General features: G+C 43.8%; 1 protein-coding gene across 3 annotated transcripts; it reads left to right on the forward strand.

Moving 5' to 3' along the window:
• The first annotated feature begins 7 nt into the window (after positions 1–7).
• SH2D1B (SH2 domain containing 1B) lies at positions 8–21,681 on the forward strand. 3 transcript variants are annotated; one of them, XR_003906990.1, is made up of 5 exons: positions 17–313; positions 16,849–16,912; positions 19,850–20,015; positions 20,518–20,655; positions 20,813–21,681. XR_003906990.1 is itself a non-coding variant. In XM_029935719.1 (4 exons), the coding sequence occupies exons 1-4, from the start codon at positions 180–182 to the stop codon at positions 20,553–20,555; spliced, it is 393 nt and encodes a 130-aa protein (XP_029791579.1). In that variant the 5' UTR covers positions 8–179; the 3' UTR covers positions 20,556–21,681. The 3 variants fall into 3 exon arrangements, 2 of the variants coding, with proteins under 2 accessions (XP_029791579.1, XP_029791578.1); XM_029935719.1 differs by having other exon boundaries at positions 8–313; positions 19,850–20,006; positions 20,518–21,681; XM_029935718.1 differs by having other exon boundaries at positions 20,518–21,681.
• Positions 21,682–22,060: the final 379 nt, after the last annotated feature.

The following is a 22,060-nucleotide window of genomic DNA, read 5'->3' on the forward strand; positions in this document are numbered from 1 at the left end:
TTTTCATTTCCTGAATCTTTTGAAACTGTCTGAGTCCCGCAAGGCAGCCTCACCTCACTCCGACCAGCTGGCTGGAGAGGTGCTTCCCAAGGCCCCGTGAGGTCACCTCCCCCCCAGTTCCCTCCTCGGAGCAGTCCCCAGACTTGGGGACGGATTTCAGGGATACCAGAGGGCTCCCCATGGATCTGCCTTGTTACCACGGCCCTCTGTCTAAGAAAGACTGTGAGACCTTACTGCTCAAGGACGGGATGGATGGCAACTTCCTGATAAGGGACAGCGAGTCCTTGCCTGGAGTGCTGTGCCTCTGCGTCTCGTGAGTAGTCTCCCCTGCACACACACCTGGAGTCTCACGCCCAGTGGAGTGCTGAGAGCTGAGTACAAAGGACACTGTGTGTTTCACTCTAACCTTGCGGCCTAGATGAGCAGATGGAGAAAAAGCTAGGCTGTGCTTGAACAAGGTGCAAGGAATGTGTCCTACCTGTCTGTCCACGGCCTGAACGCGACCCCAGGGGCCCCCGTGCAGCAGCAGAGGTGGGGGTGGGGGCGAAGGGAAGGGCTGCAGGAAGCAGAAAGGCAAGGGGCGTGCAGAACTGGTGCATGTGAGAAAGGAAGAAAGAGTGAGAAAGAAAAAGGATTTTCTCATCAATACCAGCATATCTACAGCGGGCTCCGTGCAGAGGTCGGTTTATTTGCTCTGGAAAAAGGCTAGATGCCCTTTATGAGACTTTAATCCGAGAGACTAAGTTTTCACATCTATTCTGCTAGCTCCACTGGGGATACTTAAAATGCGATTTCAAATTTTGTTAAGTTGGCAAAGGATCCACACGGGTCCTTTCCTTTCATCCTTAGAGTCAATCAAGGCTGGCAGAAACAGTCACCATTTTCTAGATGAAGAAACAGAGACCCGGATTTCTTAAACACCTTGCTCGTGTTAAAATTCATCTGGCATTTCTGAAGAGTTCAGTGTGACATTCCAGACCGGGGTATCAAGAGCTTGTTTAGTCCTGTTTAGAAAGCAATCCTGAACATGTATCAGTGGAAACCTACTATCTCTAAATGTCTATTTGGAGAGATTGGTGAAAATTTTCGTCTACCTGTTATAGGAATTAAAACCCAGGAGTCTCTATGGATGTGTTTCGGTGCGTCTTAGAATGAGGAGGAAAGGGGGGCGCCTGGGTGGCTTGGTCCGTGAAGCGTCTGACTTCCACTCAGGTCATGATCCCACGGTTCGTGAGTTCGAGCCCCGCGTCGGGCTCTGTGCTGACAGCTCAGAGCCTGGAGCCTGCTTCGGATGCTGTGTCTCACTCTCTGTCCCTCCCCTGCTTATGCTCTCTTTCTATCTCTCAAAAGTAAATGAACATTAAAAAAATCTTGAAAAAAAGGAATGAAGACAAAAGGGATTGTCATTACTAACAGAATAGGCAGAGATAGACTTCCTTTTTTATCTGATGCCAGGGACGCGGGTGAAAGAAACATAGCCTTCAGGAGTTGGAAGTTTGAGTTTTCATATTGCCAGTGAGGACAAGAGTGCACTCATAAATTTCTTAGCCATTGATAATTCTTCTTTTGAAAATTGCCTAATCACATGCCTTGTTTTTAAATGTTTATTTATTTTTGAGAGCGAGAGTGCAACAGGGGAGGGGTAGAGAGAGAGAGAGAGAGAGAGAGAGAGAGAGAGAGAGAGAGGAGGACAGAGGACCCAAACTAGGCTCTACACTCCAGCAGCAAGCCCTAGCCAGGGCTTGAACTCATGAACCGTGAGATCATGACCCGAGCCAAAGTCAGATGCTCAATGACGGAGCCACCCAGCCGCCCTGCCTCATCACATTCTTTACCCATTTCAGCTTGAGTTGTTTATCTTCACTGTTTTTCCCCCGATTTGCCTATGTGTGAAGGCAAAACATTTTTTTTTTCAAAAAGGACACATGCACAAAAGAAAACCACAGACCAATTTCAAGTTTAATTACTATCGATTTGCAATAAACTACTAACATAATGAAAGTCAGGAACATGTTAAAGGAGAATGTAGACTATGTTCAAGTCTGGTCCATTCCAAGAAGCCAAGTATGGTTTCTGGTTGGGTAAATTATTAGTTTAATGACATATTAATTAGTCAAAGTTTACAAACTGCATAGCTCATTCAGATTTGCTTAAAGGTATTAGATAAAACTCAACATTCATCCCTCAATTAAAAACATACACACATGCACACATGCGTGCACTTACACACTCCCACCCATACAAAGCTTTCTTAACCAAAAGGCCAGGGGAGGCACAGGAGAATTACTGCTAAAATCATGAATGTAGGAGCACCTAGATCACTCAGTCGGTTCAGCGTCAGACTCTTGATTTCAGCTCAAGGCATGATCTCACGGGTCGTGAGATGGAGCCCTGCCAAAGTCCGGCTCAGTGCTGACAGCACAGAACTTGCTTGGGATTCTTTTACTCTCTACCCCTCCCCTGCAAAAAAAAATTTTAATGTATATGGAAGTAGTAAATCTCTCTATTCAAACATGGTGCTAGAGCCTAGGGAGATTCTAATAGGAAATTTGTGATCTTTTTCAAGGAGATCCAAACTACATAAAGAATTAAAAAAGAGTAAAGTATAAATGTAAGAAGACAGTTTTATGCAAATTCAAGGGCAGAAAAGATGAGCAAGAGGGTCTTTTTAGAGGAAGTGGCATTTGCTTTTTTAAAAAAAGTTTTAATGTTTATTTATTTTTGAGAGAAAGAGAGAGAGAGAGAGAGAGAGAGAGCGAGAGCGAGCGCGAGCATTAGTTGGGGGAGGGGCAGAGACAGAGACAGAGACAGAGACAGAGAATCCAAAACAAGCTCCAGGCTCTGAGCCGTCAGCACCTAGCCTGACGCAGGGCTCAAACTCGGAAATAGTGAGATCATGGTCTGAGCTGAAGTCGGACACTTAACCGACTGAGCCAACCTGCCAGCCTTAGAGGAGGTGGCATTTGATCTGGGACTTGAAAGAGAAAGATTCGGTTACATGGAAGTGGTATGGAGGGCATGCCTGGGAGCAGGATGTTTTAAATCACACATGAATCACACGCAGTCCTAGAAAACAGCTTGGAAACCGGCTTTTGGTAGAGTAGGTTTGGGATGATATCACGGGGTCTGAAAAGAACGATTGTGTAGGTAATGCGGAAACAGATGGTGTCCAAGCGAGGCAATGAGAAGACTGGAACTCCTCAAACTCCCTAAAACTAGAATTTCAGGAGTTCCGGTCTGATATGGAGGATGCACAGAATCTGACCGCTGGTGGCGGTTGAGGGTGTTGTTTCTGGATGGGAGACGGTGAGAAGCTAGCTGTGATGGGGCAAACAGCAGGGACGGGAAAAGAAGGTGCAAGGGAAGTCATAGAGACAGAAAGACCCTGACCCAGACCTCTATACTGGGGTTCTCTTTAAAACCCGACATTTCTTTTCAACTCTTTTGTGGAGTATCAAGCTAGCCTGGATATTCGTCTAAAGTGAAAGTCACTAAGAAACGTAAAGATAATAGTCAATCAAACGAAGAGAGAAGAGTACGTATTTTTGCCCGTGCCCATGTCCCTGAAAGGCAGACCTATTTCAGGTGCATCAGGCTTAAGGCTCAGGTCAAATGGCCACTATGTCAATATCTTTTATCATGATCCTTGTGAACTTCTGTTATCACACAGATCAGTACTAACCGTTCAGTGCTAGTTGCCCAACGAGTGTTGAAAGTCTCTTACATGCCAGACACCATGGTGGGCACTCAGTTGGGGCCCTCAACACAGCTCAGAGCCTTGTGGGGGAAATAAAGAAATAAACGGACACTCAAAGCGCATGCTGATGACTGGACTCACATCAGGGCGTGTGGGAACTGAGAGCAAGGAGTGACTCCTCAAGGTGTGGAGAGCTTTAGTGGAGTTGGATTTGGAGGATGGATGAACAGAATCATCACAGATTCATTCAACAAGCACATCCTGAGCGCCTCTTACATGCGTACTCCAGACACAGGTCTAGGCGTCGGGGAAATCGTGATGAATAATACAGGCATCAGTCCTGCCCTTGTGAAAGTACGTCCCAGCAGGAGGAGACAATCACGATGAAAACAACGCAGGGTCAACTACAGTGAGGGATAGAGAGGCTCCTTTAGGTTGCCCTAGGGGAGCAAAGACAAAACGACCCACGACACAAGATTTAGCCTATTTCCCTGTATCTGTGCATCTGGAGCCACTATGAAGGTGCTTTTTCTTTCTTCCTTCCTTCCTTCCTTTCTTTCTTTCTTTCTTTCTTTCTTTCTTTCTTTCTTTCTTTCTTTCTTTCTTTCTTTTTGAGAAAGAGAAAGAGAGCGCATGTGCGTGCATGAGCAGGGGAGAAGCAGAGAGATCCCACCACCGTGAGACCTTGACCTGAGCTGAAGTCAAGTCTGATGCTTAACTGACTGGTTTCTAGGAGCCAAACATGGTGACAGGCATCTTGTGTACATCATCTGATTTATCCTTTGCAAAGCCATTTCTAGTAGGTGACATTCCCTCTACTATGTGAGAAAAGAAACTGAAAGGTGCTTCTTTTTCTTCTTCCTCTTCTTCTTCTTCCCCTTCTTCTTCCTCTTCTCTTTCTTCTTCTCTCCTTTTTCAATTTGTTTATTAAATAATCTCTACCCACAATGTGGGGCTCAAACTCATGACCCCTAGACCAAGAGCCACATGTTCTACCAAGTGAGCCAGCCCTGGTGCCCCAGATACCAGAGTCTTATTAAATAATTTGTCCAAGCCCAACTTGCCAACATGGCATTATGTTCCTTCTTACCAATGTCCCCAGTGCCACTGAAATACGTTCAAGGCACTCACCGCAGAATTATGTTATAAAGTGTCCATGCCGGCGACCAGAGGGCTTGCCAGCAGACCCTGGTATATGGAGTCTTACCATTCTGCTTCCAGAAATTGAGCTGCCCCTTTGTCACTCTTAGAATGGCAAAATGGCAATATGCCAATCGTCCATGCTTTCAGAGACCTAAACAAAAATATTACAGGAAAGTTTAGAAATAAAGGAAGTCGCACAAAGGGTTGACCAAGCAGCACATAGAACTGACCAGAAAGCAGTGTGGTAACTCTAGACAGGAAATGTTACTTGATCGTTACCCCGATAGAGCTTTCAGAAAGCACCAGCCTGCAAAAACACTGTCTCTGCAGTGTGACTTTGCAAGTGTGAGAAGCTGGAACTGGGTCTGTTTTTATAATGAGTCGAGTCAAAGTGGAGTGGATGTAGGGAGAATCAAGGCCTCCTCGGTGGGTCTGGGGGGAAAGGAGGGACTTTCTATAGCCACTGCACGGCTGCTGGTGACAAGAATCTGGGCCCTGCCTTCCCTACATGCCCTCGCTGAGGAGGAAACAGCAATAGAAAGGAGAGCGAGAGCCCTGCGTGGAGGGGGCACGGACAGGATGTCATTTCGAGCCCTCAGATTCTGAGATCTTTGGAAAGACTCTAGAGCTCACAAAGAAAAAAAGATGATTCAAACTCTTTTTTGTTATTTTAGAAAAGCCAAATGTGGAGAAAGGTATAAAAAAGAAAGCAGAAATGTTCTCAGTTTCACCACACGGAAATTACCATTTCTGATATTTCAGTCCACATGTCTCCAGACTGCTGTCTATGCATATGCAGCATAAGGAAATCCATATACGTACGCAAATGGGTTGTTATACACAGGGTTTGCACGCTGGTCTTTTCCGACGCATCGTGGGCCTCCTTCCACATAGAGCAAGCCAATACACACCACCGTTTCAGGATTGCTTACTGTTTTGTTGACTCTCTCACAATTTATCAATAATGATACATTTAGGTTATTTCCACTTTGGTCCAGCGGACCCGATGTAATCTGAGAGTATTAACATTTTTGTGCTTACCTCTTTGAAAGTTTGCCCAACATTTTAACCCTTTTACACGCATTGACAATTAGTTGTAATTTGTCAGTTGTACCAACACACACTTCAGTCAAGATGAGTGAGAAGGGCAGAGGTCAAAAGTCTCAAAATCCTCTTTATTACGTCTGTTTCACACTTGTGTCCTGGCACCGAGGAAGGCAGAAAACAAAGCTGACAGCCTCGGGCGGAGGATTCCGTTTCCTTCAACTGACCTTTTGAAGTTGGGGTAAAATAAAACTAAAAACTCAAACATGAATTTTCCTTGCAACACTGGCCACAGCACGAGCCCAACTGCTAATTGTGAAATTGTTGTGAACGGAACAAGGGCACAGAGACCTGTGCCCAACACCTCACGTCATGGCCACTTACAAGGCTAAACCCCATTGGAAAGAGCAAAATAACTCAAAGATAAGTAGAAGTTTAGAAAACGCTGTATTCTAACCTTTTCAATGGAAAATTTTCATCTCCACTGAAAATGTAATGCCAGAATTTAAAAGCGGTCTTCATAAACCCTGTGCATTTCTCACATCCTAAATGGGGTTGAAGATTTCCGCAGGAGAGCTGAGAAAATAGGCATCTCAACATGGCAAGTATTAGAAACCTTAGAAATGATTAAGTGACTCTCTGGATCTCCTTCCTTGTCATATCCAGAGCCACCGTCCACTGTGGGTCACTTATGCTGGGGGTCAAGCCACTACAAATTTGCTAAGGACCGAAGAGCAAATATAGGAAATGTTTTGTTTCCATCTAATGCCAAAGACTGACAACAGTAAGAACCATACATGTAAAATGAACTTAAATTCAGTTGATATATTAGAGCAAAAATAAATTCTATTCATAGACCTTTTTATGTCATGAATGATCTTTACAGCTTTAGTGAAGTATCATTGATATAAAATAAAAAGTGTGCAATTTGATGAATTTTGACCTTTGCATACACTCACGAAACTATGACCACAGCCAAAATAATGAACATTTCCATCACTTCCCAAACTTCCCTTGTGTCCCTTTGTGATCTCCCCTTACCACACCTCCTACCCAGGCCCCGGTCCACCATCATCTGCTTTCTGGCACTATGAATTAATAAATATGCATTTTCCAGAATTTAATATAAATCAAATCATGAAGTAGTAGCCCTTTTTGTCTGACTTCTTTTTTTTTTTAATTTTAAAAGTTTATTTTTTGCGGGGGAGAGCATACAGAGGGAAGGAACAGAGAGAGAAGGGATCACAAGAAGGCTCCAAGCAATCAGTGCAGAGTTTGATGTGGGGCTCGAACCCATGAACTATGAGATCATGACCTGAGCCCAAATTAAGAGTAGGATGCCTAACTGACTGAGCCACCCGGGAGCCCCTTGTCTGTCTTCTTTAGTCCAGAATAACTATTTTGAGATTCATCTGTATAGTTACAAAATTCATTCCTTTCATTGCTGGGTAGACTCCTGTTACCCTATTTGTTCAGCTCATTCAGGACTATTATACCTGAAGTTGCTATGAATATTTGTGATGAAGTCTCATGGACATATGGTGTCATTTATTCTGGGTAAATAACTGCAGAGTGATATGCTCAGTGTAGCTTTCTATTTCCAAGAGACCACCCAACTGTCTTCCAAAGTGATTGCACTATTTTACTTCCCCACTGTCATTCTATGAGTTCCGAATTCTCCACATTCTCGCAAACACTTTGTATGGTCAGCTTTCTAAATTTAAGCCATATTAATAAGTGTGGTGGTATTTCATTGTGGTTTTCAGGTACATTAGCTAATGACTAATCATACCAAGCATTTTTTCATACACTTACTTGTCACCCATATCTCTTCTTTGATGAAGTATCCATTAAAATATTTTGCCCATAAAATTTTATTTTCCTATTTATTTTCTTAGGGAGTCTTGATAATTCTTAATCTATTTTGGTGAAAATTCTTTATGAAATAGGGGGTTTGTGAATATTTTCTCCCATTTCGTGATGTGTCTTTTTATCCTCTTTAGCCAGTGCATTTCAAAGAACAGAGGTTCTTAATTTTAATGAAGCCAAATTTTATTAGTGTTTTCTTTTAAAGATTTTGATTTTGATGTGTATCTAATAAATCCTTGCCTAACTGATTTCACAAAGATATTCTCCTATGTTTTCTTCTAAGTGTTAATGATGTTGGCTTTTGCATTTACTACAGCCCATACTAATTTAATTTTTGTATCTGGGGTAAGGTTAGGGTTGGAGTTCATTTTATTAGGTATGGCTACCTAACTGTCTCAGCTCCTTTGTTGAAAGATTTTCATTTCTTCCAATGAATTGTTTTAATGTCTTTGTAAAAAAAAAAATCTATTGACCATATAAGTTTGGATCTGTTGATCTATTGATCTTTTTTCTGTCTTTATGCAAATCCTATAGTATGTTGATGACTTTCATTTTATAATAAGTTTTGAAATCAGGTAGTGTAAGTTCCCGGTTTTTTCAAGGTTATTTTGGTTGTCCTAGGTTTTTTGCATCTCTGTACATATTTTATTTTTTAAATATATTTATTGTCAAATTGGTTTCCATACAACATCCAGGGCTCATCCCAACAAGTTCCCTCCTCAATGCCCATCACCCACTTTCCCCTCTCCTCACCCCCCATCCACCCTTCGTTTGGTCTCAGTATAAGAGTCTCTTATGGTTTGCCTCCCTGCCGCCCTGTAACTACTTTTTCCTCCCTTCTTCTCCCCCATGGTTTTCTCTTAAGTTTCTCAAGATCCACATATGAGTGAAAACATATGATATCTGTCTTTCTCTGACTGACTTATTTCACTTAGCATAATACCCTCCAGTTCCATCCACGTTGTTGCAAATGGCCAGATTTCATTCTTTCTCATCGCCAAGTAGTCTTCCATTGTATATATAAACCACATCTTCATGATCCATTGGTCAGGTGATGGACATTTAGGCTCTTTCCATGATTTGGCTATTGTAGAAAGTGCTGCTATGATCATTGGGGTAAGTGTGCCCCTATGCATCAGCACTTCTGTATCACTTGGGTAAAATTACCCTAGCAGTGCTATTGCTGGGTCATAGGGAGTTCTACTGATAATTTTTTGAGGAACCTCCACACTGTTTTCCAGAGCGGCTGCACCAGTTTGCATTCCCACCAACAGTACAAGAGGGTTCCCATTTCTCCACCTCCTCGCCAGCATCTATAGTCTCCTGATTTGTTCTTTTTAGCCACTCTGACCTGCCTGAGGTGGTTCTGTATACATTTTAGACTCAGCTTTTTGCTACCACCAAAAAAAGCTTCATGGGAGGACCAGGGGGAGGGGAAGAGGGAAAGAGTTGGGGAGAGAGAGGGACGCAAAACCTGAGAGACTATTGAATGCTGAAAATGAACTGAGGGTTGAAGGGGAAGGGGGAGGGGGGAAGAGAGGTGGTGGTGATGGAGGAGGGCACTTGTGGGGAAGAGCACCGGGTGTTGAATGGAAACCAATTTGACAATAAAATATTTCTTAAAAAAAGCCTCATGGGATTTAGGTTGAGATTGCATGAACCTATACATCAATTAGGCGAGAACTGCGATGGAACCTTACGTGTGTCCTTCTGATCCATGAACATAGTTTAATATCTTCATTCATTTAAGTCCTTTAACATTTCTCTCAGAAATGTTTTGTGATAGGTCTTGTATATCTCTTGTCAATTTCATCCCTAAAATCTCATCTTTTTGTGTTGTTTGACATGATGTGAATTTAATTTCACATTCTACCTGTTCAATACAAGTCAACAGAAATACAGTTGACTTCTGTATATTAATCTTGTAACCTGCCACCTGGTCAAACTTACTCGTTGGCCAAGTAGCTTCTTTGGAGAGCTCATATGATTTTCCATATGCCATATGCAGTTAATTTTTTTAATGTTATATTTATTTTTGAGAGAGAGACACGGTGTGAACAGGGGAGGGTCATAGAGAGAGGGAGACACAGAATCTGAAGCAGGCTCCAGGTTCTGAGCTGTCAGCACAGAGCCTGAAGCGGGGCTCGAACCCACGAACCACGAGATCATGACCGGAGCCAAACCCGGACACTCAACCGACTGAGCCACCCAAGTGCTTCCCCATATGCAGTTAGAGCTGGCTGTACCTCTTCTATTTCAGTCTTCCCATTCCATTTCTTTCCTTGCCTTATGCACTAGCTAAGACTTCCACAGCACCGCGGAATAGAAGTGACAAGTGCGAAAATCCTTGTCGTCTCCTGATCTTGGGGTAAAAGTATTCAGTCTTGTACCATTAAGTGTGATTTTAGTCCTTCTATTCCTAGTAAGGTTGAGAGTTTTTATTAGAAATTTATTATCAAAGTTTGCCAAATGCTTTTTCTGCATTGATTGAGAGAGTTGTATTTAGTCTGTTAATTTCTCTCTCTCTTTTTTCTTTAAGATTCCACATATACGTGACAGTGTACAGGATGTGGCTTTCTCTGTCTGCTCATCTCACCTAGCATAATGCCCTTAAAGTCCATCCATGTTGTTACAAATGGCAGCATTTCCTTCCTTCTCATGGTTAAAAAATACTGCATTGTGTGTGTGTGTGTGTGTGTGTGTGTGTGTGTGTGTATAGATAGATAGATAGATAGATAGATAGATAGATAGATAGATAGATAGATAGATGTGCCACATTTTGCTCATTTATCTGTTGATGGACACTTAGGTTGTTTCCATATCTTGGTATTGTGACTAATGAACGCTGCAATAAAAATGGAAGTACAGACATCTCTTCAACATACTGATTTCATTCAGTTTGGATACTCAGAGGCGGGTTGCTAGACCATATGGTGGTTTCATTTTTAATTTTTCGCGGGACTTTCTTGCTGCTTTCCATCATTGCTGCACCAACTACATTCCCACCAACAGCACACTAGGGTTCCCTTTCCTCCACATCTTTGACAACACTTATTATCTCTTGGCTTCTTGGTGATAACCATTCTAACAGGCGTGAGACGGTCTCTCATCGTGGTTTTGACTGCTTTTTCCCTGATGTTGAGTGATGTTGAGCACCTTCTCATCTACCTGTTGGCCATTTGCATATCTTCTTTGGAAACATGCTTCTGTCATTCTCCTCACTTAAAAAATCAGATTATTTGTTTGTTGCTATTGTATGAGGTCTTTATATATTTTGGATAATAGCCCCTTAGCATACATATAACTTGCAATTATTACCTCCTATTCAGTAGTTTGCCTTTTCACTTTGTGTTTGGGTTCCTTTGCTGGTCAAAGCTAGTCCCTCTTGTTTATTTCACTTTTGTTTTTGTGTTCAGTGTCACAAAGTCATTGCCAATACTGATGCCAAGGAACTTTTTCCCCTTTATTTTCTCCTGGGAGTTAATCAACCAATATTCATTAATTTTCAAATATTAAACAAACCTTGACATTAATCCTGACATAATCCCATTTGGTTGCTATGTAGAGTCTGTTGTATATATTGGTTAGTTTGATACGCCAACATTTTGGGAAGAGCTACTGAATCTATGTCATGGGGAATATAATCTGTACCCTAACTTAAAAAGCATATCATTAAATGGTTTGCATATCAGAGAAATATTAGCCTCACAGAATAAGTTAGGAGGACTCTCTCTTTAGTTTTCCAAAGAGTTTATTTACAATTGGTATTATTTCTTTGATAAATGGTCATTAGAATGTATCAGTCTAGCTATCTGGGCCTAGAATTATCTTTGTGGGAAAGTTTTCAACTACCAATTCAAATTCTTTAATAGATACAAGGTTATTCAGTCTATTTTTTTTTTAAGTGAGGTCTGTTACTTTGTGTTTCCAAGTAAGCCATGCATTTCACTGATGTCAAATGAAACTTTGTTAATATATTTTTAAAATATTTATTTATTGGGGGGAGGGAGGGAGAGAGAGAGAGAGAGAGAGAGAGAGAGAGAGAGAGAGAGAATCCCAAGCAGGCTCCACACTCAGCATGGAGTCCGATGTGGGGCTCGATCCCATGACCGCAAGATCATGACCTGAGCCGAAATCAAACGATGAACACTTAACTGACTGAACCACCCAGATGCCCACAAAACTTCGTTAATATTATTTACCCTTTTAGAGAATAGCTTTCGCTTTTGTTTGTTTTCTGTACTGTTTTTTCCCCTGTTTGTATTTCAATGATTTCTTCATTTCACTTTGGTAGCTCCTGTCATGTCACTTTATCTTCAAGTTCACAAATCCGTGTTTTCCACAATGTGAAATTAGCTGCTAATTCCATTCACATATTCTTCATCTTTGACAACGCAGTTTTTACCTCTGGAATTTTAATTTGGGTGTCTCTCTTATATGCTCCATGTTTCTGCATAAGAAGCTCTATCTTTCTTCTAGATGCCTGGGCATCTGAGATAATTTCAATAACTATATTCATCTCCTTGCCTACCCAGGGAGGGCTTTATGATCTCCCTCCCTCAACTGATGAGCTAGAGGTAGAAGTCTAGGAAGCCTATTGTGCCCAGAGCTCGTGGGGGAGAATACAGAAGAGGAGAGAGATGCCCGGAGAAAGGGCTCCAGAGAGCTGCAGAGATCTTGAAGCTTCAGCTTAGTGGTAAATAGCTCATGCACATGAAGGTACCCAAGGCTGGGTTAAAAAGAAATCACTCAAAAGAAGCCAATAGAAAACTCTCTGGAGCTCACATGAGTCTAGAAAGGCTCGTGCTCTCACCAGACAGAGTGGAAACTCTCACAGTTCATGGGCATCAGTTAGTATGCTACTCAGTAGTGGGATAGAAGTGGCACCAGTAGAAAACTGGATTTGCGCATACTGAATCTGAACCACTTAGTAGACTTAGGGATGTTACGTAGTTGGATAAGTGAGTGTAGTTCAGGGCAGGTTGGAGCTAGGGGTGCCAATTAAAATATAATTGACCATGACTTGAGCGGAAGTCAGATGCTGAACCGACCGAGCCACCCAGGCGCCCCAGCACGTGGAATCTTAGAAAGCTAACCACTGACATTCGGAAAGACTTGAAGACCAAACGCTGCTTTGAGCAAAAAGATATCAGCTCCTATAAAGATACAAAATGTTCAAAACAGATTTGTTTAAAGTTGCAGAACAAGAGAAAACATTGAGGATGAAAAAATCAAAGGAAAGTCTTCACAGTTAGCCTAGGCTTACCTCCTGAGGATTCCCCGACTAGGGTAAACAGAAGTGTTGGTGTAAAAAATGCTCGGAATGCAGTAACTCACTCCTCCCAGTAACTCACTCCTCCCCACCTCCTTCCCTGCCTCTCCCTTCACCCCCACCTCTCTCCTGATCCTTCCCTTTTTTCACCTCAAAATTGCACTAAAAAGACCCATTTTACTTTATTTTTATGATTAATTTAAATTTAATGAGGTTTATGGAGTGTTTGATTTGTTATTTTTGAAACGCTATATGCTAATTAATCTAATGATGGCTTATATGAGAAAACGTATTTATTTTATGTATTTTCATTGATTTTACACTCGGACTTAATATTTTATAATATACTATGATTTTCTTAGATTGTGGATGTGTTTAAATATATTACATATGTAGTTTCTTTGATCTTTGCCCTTTAGGAAATAAAAGATATTGGCATTGTCAGTTTTGTGCCAATATTACCAATCTCAAAAAGAACACATTTGGGGTTCTAGAGTGTATGCATTTCAGCTCGACTGGATTTTCCCAAATTGTTCTCCAAGACGTTAGTATCTAATTACATCCTGATAGTTGTATATAAAACGTCTTATACCTTCACATCACAGCCAGTATTTTCCATTAGTAAACTCATATGTCTTTGCCAATCTGGTAAAAATGATATCTAATTGTGGCTTAATTTGTATTTCCCTGATTGATAAGGAGGTGAAGCATCTTTTCTTATGTCTACTGGCCATTTTGTTTGCCTTTTTCTTATGGTAAATCAGTGTTCTTATTACATACTAGTGTTGCAGTATCTTCTCCCAGTTTGCGGACTTTTTCACTTTAATTTATACTGATAATTAGAACTTTTAATTTCATTAATTAATTAATTAAATTTTTGAAGGGAAAGTGTGTGCTTGTGTGTGAGCACAGGTGAGTGGAGGAGAGACAGGGAGAGAGAGAGAGAGAGAGAGAGAGAGAGAGAGAGGGAGAGAGAGAGAATCCCAAGCAGGCTCCGTGCTGTCAGTGCAGAGCTCAATGTGGGGCTCAATCCCATGAACTATGAGATCATGACCTGAGCCAAAATCAAGGGTTGGATGCTTAACCAACTGAGCCACCCAGGTGCCCCCAAGCAAATTTAATTTTAATATAGTGAGTTTATTAATTTTTTTCTTAAGGCTTACACTTTTTGTGATGGAAGAATTCCTTCCTTAACTCAAGTCATGAAGTTGTTCACTTATGTTTATTTCTCCCAAGCTCACTGGTTTGCTTTTTCACAGTCAGGTCTTCAGTTAGAATGTGGAGTCAGATCTGCTTTTATCTGTTTCCACATTAAACCATTATTGTCACCGTTTAACAACGAGTCCACCATCCCCTCCCTACTGACCCCCTGTGCCCGCCCTGTCACGGCCACACCTTCAGACATATGTGGATCTGTTCCTGGGCTCTCTGTTTTATTCCATTAATATCTTTTCCACCCTGGAATCAGTTCCTCGCTGTCTTAATTATAGCTCTGTAAGAAGACTTGAGGTGCGTAAGACAGACACAGCCTGCCCTCCGCGCACACACAGCGGTCTTGTTTTTCTTCTTCAAAACTGAGCAGATTCGGGGCGCCTGGCTGGCCCGGTTGGGGGAGCATGAGACTCTTGATCTCGGGGTTGTGAGTTTGAGCCCCATGGTGGGTGTAGAGATCACTTAAAAGTAAACAATGTTTAAAACAAATGGACCATATTTTTGAACAGGGTAGGGACATGGCCTGACTCACATTTTCTTTCTGCACAAAAATTCAAGGCTTTTATTAAATATTAGAAGATATAAGAATCAATGACAATTGATTCTTGACAAAGAAGCATCTTGGTGCAAATAGATGACAAATATCTATGCTATTTGTCTGTCTGTATAGGAGAATCTTTTGAACAAGTGGGAGAAGTTAATAAAACTCCATAATTAAAATAACACAACTAACTCACATTTTTTAAAAGGGCCACTACAGAATAATGATTAATGACATCGGGGAGAGAGAGGATAACATTTCTAGAATGATGTCCTTGAATAGATGAAAATGGGTGGCATCCAGTGGAAGTAAGAAGGTCTGGTTCCAGAGTGACAAGTGAAGTCCCTGCATGGTGATTAAGGCAGAGTAGGTGACCGGCAGCCTAGTAGCTGAGGCAGCTCAGAGACTGACTTGAAAGTCTGTGAAGTCACCAGTGAAGGGCGAGGTGTGCGGGGTTTAAGAAGAAAGGAGACCGCGTGGCATCACTGTTGAGGGAAGAGGGAGGGGGCACTAGGAGCCCATTGGAGGTCTGTGGTCCTTAATTCAAAGTGAGCCCAGTCAGCACACCAGGGGAGCAAGGACCGGTGAGTGAGGACAGTGAAAAGTGAGAGGGCCGAGAGATGGGAGGCTCTATGGTGAATGAAAGGAGGAAAGGGTCTAGAAGCGGAAACAAGAGCGTGGGATGTGTGAAATTCACATGACAGAAGGGTTACGGTTGGCGGCAATCACAAGTGCAAAGTTGAAAGCAGGACTGGCTTCATGGCTGTCACCCACGCAGCTGCACAGAGCCCCGCCCTCACAGGGCCCTGCACTTGGTTCAAGGCTCTGCTGTCGCCATCTTGAAACTCCTAACCATTGTTTAATGAAGGGTCTTGCGTTTTGCTGTTGCCACAGGCCCCACCCTCCTACGGATGCGGGAGCGAGTGGCTGATGTGGGTGGAGGGCGGGGCCCCTGAGAAGAGCTGAAGGAAGTGAGACACTGGAATGTCTCAGGCTAATGTACGTGTGAACTACAGTTGTGGAAGACTGAGGCAGGAACAGCTCTGACGGTGGTGACGGTGGTGACGGTGGGCTAGTCGAGTGGCAGGAAGCCAGGGCACGAGATGCCGCAGCAGAGAGGGGGAGTCGGTAGGCGACATGATCTAATGATGTGAAACTCAAAGCTAACTGAGCCACCCAGGTGCCCTTTTTCTAATTTAAATTTCAATAGTCCTGTGGAATCAGAATCAGAACAGTTGATAGAAACATTTAACACGTGCATTTTTCTCCTGGAAAGCTATTGTTAAATTAGCACGTTATGTCAGTGGCATCTTGGAATTGGAGAAATACGGTAATGCATGGATGCTATGTCTTGCTTTGGAAATTGTTAGACTCGGTCTGTTATCTAGATTTTGGGGAGGACACTTAGCCACTGGCACCACTTCCAATGGGGGAACACAACACGTCACTTCCTTGGACAGGACGCTCACTGTTCTCTGCTTTAATCGACACTAACGATCTCCATCGAGGTCAATGACACATCGTTTGGTGAACAGTACGGGAATGCCTCAGTGGCGTTTTGTATGTTGTATTGACTTAGAGCTAAGTCAAAAAAACTAGAGAGAGGAGTACCAAGACGTGGAAACAGTAAATTCTCTCTCCTCATCCTCTTGGTCTCAAGCCTTGACTTCCACCATCAGAATAGGGGTCCCTTTGTCCAAGCCTCTGTCTCTTTCAAATCCCCACAGATGAGAATGCCAGAGAAGGATCAATTTTGTTTTAGGACCCAAGATTGCCAAAGGCACACACGCATCATAGAGAGATAGATGTTACCTGGATTTGCACGTAAGAACAGTGTGACGGGGTGCCCGGGGCTCAGTCGGTTGAACATCTGAGTCTTGATTTCCACTCAGGCTATGAATCAGAACCTGCTTGGGATTCTCTCTCCCTCTCTCTCTGCCCCTCCCATACACACACACACACACACACACACACACACACACACACATTCTCTCTCTCTTGGGCTCAAAATAAGTAAGTAAACTTAAAAAAAACCAGAATATTATGACTCACACAGTTATCTTTCCACAGGTTTAAAAATCTCGTCTACACATACCGAATCTTCAAAGAGAAACATGGGTTTTACAACATGCAGGTAAGAACGTACCAGAACTGCCATAAAAGCAGCAACAAAAGGTTGGGGGAGAGAATCAGACCATCTCTTGAACCTGAGCTGTGGCCATGTGGAGGCATTTTGAAAGGGAAGCAACATGCAGAGTACGAGTCAAATCAATAGTGAACCTTGTCTTTCTCTGAGGGAATAATCAAGGTTGTTCTTCAGACCTAGAGAGGCATATGACCCTGGAGTCAAATACACCCGTTGGCCTCCAAGCGAGGTCACTGTTCAATTAGAAAACGATGCAATGGCCAGGGTGGATGGAATGGGAAGGCGGGGAGAAGTCTGAGGGTACAGGGAGCCCTGGGAGCTCCCCGCTGGAGGAAACCAGAAGTGGAGCATCTGAGAACTAGCGTCCTGGGGGTCTCTTTAATTTTCCTGGCTTACTGAGCACTAAGCAGAAGACTCTTTTTCTTTTAAAATGATTTCTCTGGCTTAGGAAGTCGAGTATAATAAATTTAACTGAATCTTCACTAACAGAGAATCCTGAAATAATCTTTTTGAAACACTTGCTGACATGATTAAGCAGATCTGTTACTGCAAAATATCTCAGAATCTTCAATCTGCTAATGTTCGTTGTGAATATTTAAAAGAAATTAGAGCCACTGAGTGGCTCAGTCGGCTGAGCATCCGACTTTAGCTCAGGTTATGATCTCACAGTTGGTGGGTTCGAGCCCCGCGTCGGGTCCTGTGCTGACAGCTCAGAGCCTGGAGCCTGCTTCAGATTCTGTGTCTGCCTGTCTCTCTGCCCCTCCCCTGCTCATGCTCTGTCTCACTCTATCTCTCAAAAAATAAATAAATGTAAAAAATTTCTTTAAGAAATTAGAATATACAGTGATCCACACACACGTGTGTGATATGTATGTGTGTGATGTGTGTGTGTGATGTGTGCATGATGTATGTGATGTGTGTGTGATGTATGATGTGTGCATGATGTATGTGTGATGTGTGTGTTGTATGTGTGTGTGATGTATGATGTGTGCATGATGTATGTGTGATGTGTGTGTTGTGTGTGTGTGTGGTGTGTGATGTATGTGTGATCTGTGTGGTGTGTGTGTGATGCGTGTGTATTCATATAATTTTTCATTTCCCTACAAAGGACATTATTGAGGCAATTGACAGAATTCGAACAAGGTCTGTAGATTAGTGAACAGCACTACATCAAGATTAATTTCCTCACTTTAATCATTGTAGTGTGGCTATGTAATGTCCTTGCTTTTTTGGAAATATTGAACTATTTAGAATTAAAGAGCTATCATGTTTGCACTTAATCTCAAAATTAAAAAAAAATATGTATTGCTATATATGCACATATATGTATATATTTAGAAAGAGAAAATAAAAAGCAAATACATACAATAAAATGTTAACATTTGAAGGTTGGGTGAAGGAGATATATATATATTTTAATATTTTTGTGACTTTTCTTCAAGTTTGAAATTATTTCAAAATTTCAAAATATATTTCAAAATCTTCAAAATATACGTTAAAAGCAACTTATAGTAAAATTTTTTTCCTTTGTTGTGCCTGCTTTGGGAGATGGTGATAATTCCTTAATGCAATATTTTGTCTTTTGTCTGGACAAAGCAGAGAGGCACGGAAATCAGTTATAACTCGGGTACGGGAGGCCTGTCACTGAGAAGCAGCAAAATCCTCAGAGGCCTGTGGCGAGCCGATGGCAGCTTGAGTTGAAGTGACAGCCTTGTGTGTCACTTCCCTCCAGGCTGCTGCAATGCCCGCCAGCGACTCTGGGGAAGGTTAACCACACCGCACGTCAGAGAAACTTCTGGTCACCACGCCTGTCTGTAGTCTGACACGGAGCCATCTGAGAGCCACAGTGATCATCCAGAAAGCCCCGCACATGGGGGGGGGGGGAGGAGGACTAAGAAACAGAGAGGGAGACAAACCATGAGACCCTTTAAATGCAGAGAACAAACTGAGGGTTGCTGGAGGGACATGGGGTGGGGGATGGGTCAAATGGGCAATGGGCGTTAGGGAGGGCACCTGTGGGGCGCCTGGGGGTTGTTGGTTAAGCATCTGACTTTGGCTCAGGTCATGATCTCTGGGTTCGTAAGTCTGAGCCTCACGCTGGGCTCTGTGCTGACAGCTGGGAGCCTGGAGCCTGCGTTGGATTCCGTGTCTCCTTCTCTCTCTGCCCCTCCCACACTTGTGCTCTGTCTCTCTCTGTCTCTCAAAAATAAATAAATGTGTAAAAAAAAATTTAAAAAAGAGGAGGGCACTTGTTGGGATGAGCACTGGGTTTTATATGTAAATGATGAATTGCTAAATTCTATTCCTGAAATGATTATTATGCTATATGTTAACTAACTTGGATTTAAATTTAAAAAATTAAAATTAAACAAAGAAGAAAACGCATATGAGGCACAGTGTCTGACATCAGCTCCCAGAGGGGCACCCCTGTGGCGTACGTACAAGATCTGTCCCAGACGGACTTGCGGAGGACGGGGCCCACTCGGCACTGCAGACCGGCGTGGGGTCCCTTGACTGTCAATCCTCTCTCCTCACAGACGCGCAAGTCAGAGACTGGTCTTCAAAACAGAGGCTTCTGTGTATTTCCATTGGTGCAATTAAAAAAAATGTTTTGTAATTTATTTTGAGAGAGAGAGAGAGAGAGAGAGGCAGAGAGAGGGAGAGAGAATCCCCAGCAGGTGCAGAGCCTGACTCAGGGCTCGAACTCACAACCCGTGAGACCATGACCTGAGCTGAAATCAAGAGTCACGCTCCACCGGCTGGGTCCCACAGGCGCCCCATCGGGATGAACTCTTACCTGAACTGCCAGCCACTGATTCTCAGTTTGCCAGCTCAGAGGTGGCCCTGAAAACCACCTCCCTGAGAAGTGTCGCATCTCACTGGCAATCGAAGGTGACAAGCCATCTCCCTCTTGTATCTTGGCAGACCGCGGAAGGTGCTCCCAAACAGATCTTTCCAAACCTAAAGGAACTGATCTCTGCATTTGAGAAACCAAATCAAGGGCTGGTGGTTCACCTTGTGCGGCCAGTAAAGAAAACCAGCTCCCGCCGGCCATGGAGGCGATCACAGATCAAGTTGGATGGTATTTACGGTAAAGTATTTACAATGGGGGTTTGAGAGGAACCTTAGTCCTGTTTCTTCCACTGGCCGACTTTGTGGGGTCCACACAGATACACACCCCTTTCTGTTGTGTTATCTCTAAAAGCCCTCACCCACGCAGAGCAGTTTCCATTTGGGGGGCAGCGGTGTCTTTGAGCCCCTGGTGGGTGACCCCCAAGTCTCAGTTTTCCCCGAAGGGAAGACCATCCTCTCCTCGACTCGTCGGCTTTCTCCCTTCCCTCGGCCTCCTTAGAATGAGCCTCAGACGCTCAGTCTGAAGGACCCACGGGTTTTCTGCTGGTGAGTGGAGGCGTCTGGGGAATCTCGGACACCTAACCGTATAAAGAGACCCCCGCACTTTGCCAGGAGAGCTCCCCAGGCCCCCAGCCCTTGAAGACGTCACATTGATGCATCAGTCTGTGTGTCGGGAGCGAGGTGGGACGGGGGGACTCCTGGGCGCTGGGCCTCACGCTGGTCTCTGTGTCTTTACCCAGAGAACAGCAGCAGCGACTATGTGGAGGTCTTGCCTTGAAGACGAGGGGACTAAGCACAGCACGTTGGAAACACCTGTGGTGACAGCTCCCACTGCCACCCCTGCTTCTCCTGCAGATGTGGGTCTCGAGTGCTGAGCTGTAAGCGACTTATTCAGACGCTCCCGGCCTGGGTGCCTGGAGATGTGCTGTCCACCAGCCTCGGGGACATCGCTCCCCACGTCCCTACCTCCCACGCAGCCATCGTGAGCAGCTTGGAAGCCCCTGTCCCCCTGAGCACTCTTCTTTCTTGGGACAGGACGGCCTGGACCGGCTCTCCCGGACTTCTTAAAGATACCACTACATCACGGGTGACACCTCCTGCGCGCCAGGCGATCGAGGCGCGGCTTCCTCCAGAAGAGCCAACGCTTGGCCATGTGGCCGTGGGTGAGGAGCGGAGTTCCAGTCCTGTGGCTCTGTGACTTTGGATAAACGTCTTCCCCAGTCTGGGTCTCCATTTCTTCACCTGTAGAACAAACACATGCCCGTCTCTGCGAGGAGCCCAGTTGTATCCAGGGGGGTTGAGGGGTCCTGGGGTGACGGAGGGGTCTGCGGGATTGGTGAAGGCTCGGGGTCTCCAGCCAACATGGTCTCCACACGTGCCTGTCCTGGTCTGGTCGTGATGGGGGGGTCCTGACCCCTCCCCCCACACCCTTCTCCCCCATATTCTAGCTCTCCTTCTTTTTCTTACCAATCCTGATATTCCTGTCAACACACATCCAGGGGGACATTTTTCTCCCTGGTTTTGCCCAATTTCACAAATGCACGAATCACTTCAGCAGCGTGGATGTAGCTCTGTCCCGCGCTGGCATCTGTGGAGATTGTAAAGATGCCCCCCTACGTGTGGTTCCTTTTCTCACTGGGTTCTAAGTGCCTCCAAAGCACGGTTGGGTCTCCCTCGTGTGGAAATGTGTGCTGCGTACAGCTGTGCCCATTCACAGACCTTTCTGACCGGAAGCACATTCCTGAAGGGTTTGTTGAATCGGTTCTAAGTCCTTTGGTTCAACATTTTAATGGAGCCCTGATTCGTGTGGAATGTGCCGGATTCCTTGCCCATTCTCTTACCTAGCTTCAAAGCACGGTGACTCATTTTACTCTACTGGTCTTACCTTCCAGAGTTATTAAAGAGAGGAGCCTGAGGTTTCCAGATGACGGGAACAGACATGGTGGTTGGAGTCCCAGACTGTGAGCCATTCTGAGATTTTGGCTCACAAGAAATCCAGAGCTATGACCAAGTAGGTAAGAAGTGAAATGCAGCCACCATATTGAGAGAGCTGCAGGTACCAGAAGCAAGCCTGCTTTTTGGGACTCTTCTCTGATTCTATCTCCGAGAAGCATGTGTCAGTTGCCAGAGTCCATAGCAATCTTTGGTATAGAAAATATATCTGGTGCCAATGAAAATATATTTATTTCTAGAACAAATGGCTGAATGAGTCAATATATAAAATCTAGCCACTCCGTCCAGATAGCAGAGATTCATGTGAGCTTCATTCATTTCAGAACCCAA

The sequence above is a fragment of the Suricata suricatta genome, chromosome 3 (assembly GCF_006229205.1).
Source record: "Suricata suricatta isolate VVHF042 chromosome 3, meerkat_22Aug2017_6uvM2_HiC, whole genome shotgun sequence".
Classification (NCBI taxonomy): Eukaryota; Metazoa; Chordata; class Mammalia; order Carnivora; family Herpestidae; genus Suricata; species Suricata suricatta.

What these genes read in the sequence shown, in the direction of transcription:
- SH2D1B (XM_029935718.1), top strand. Translation starts at nt 180, where the DNA reads ATGGATCTGCCTTGTTACCACGGCCCTCTGTCTAAGAAAGACTGTGAG. An exon ending in GTGCTGTGCCTCTGCGTCTC is followed by an intron (nt 314 to 16,848) that starts GTGAGTAGTCTC and finishes ATCTTTCCACAG; the next exon opens with GTTTAAAAATCTCGTCTACA. An exon ending in ATGGGTTTTACAACATGCAG is followed by an intron (nt 16,913 to 19,849) that starts GTAAGAACGTAC and finishes GTATCTTGGCAG; the next exon opens with ACCGCGGAAGGTGCTCCCAA.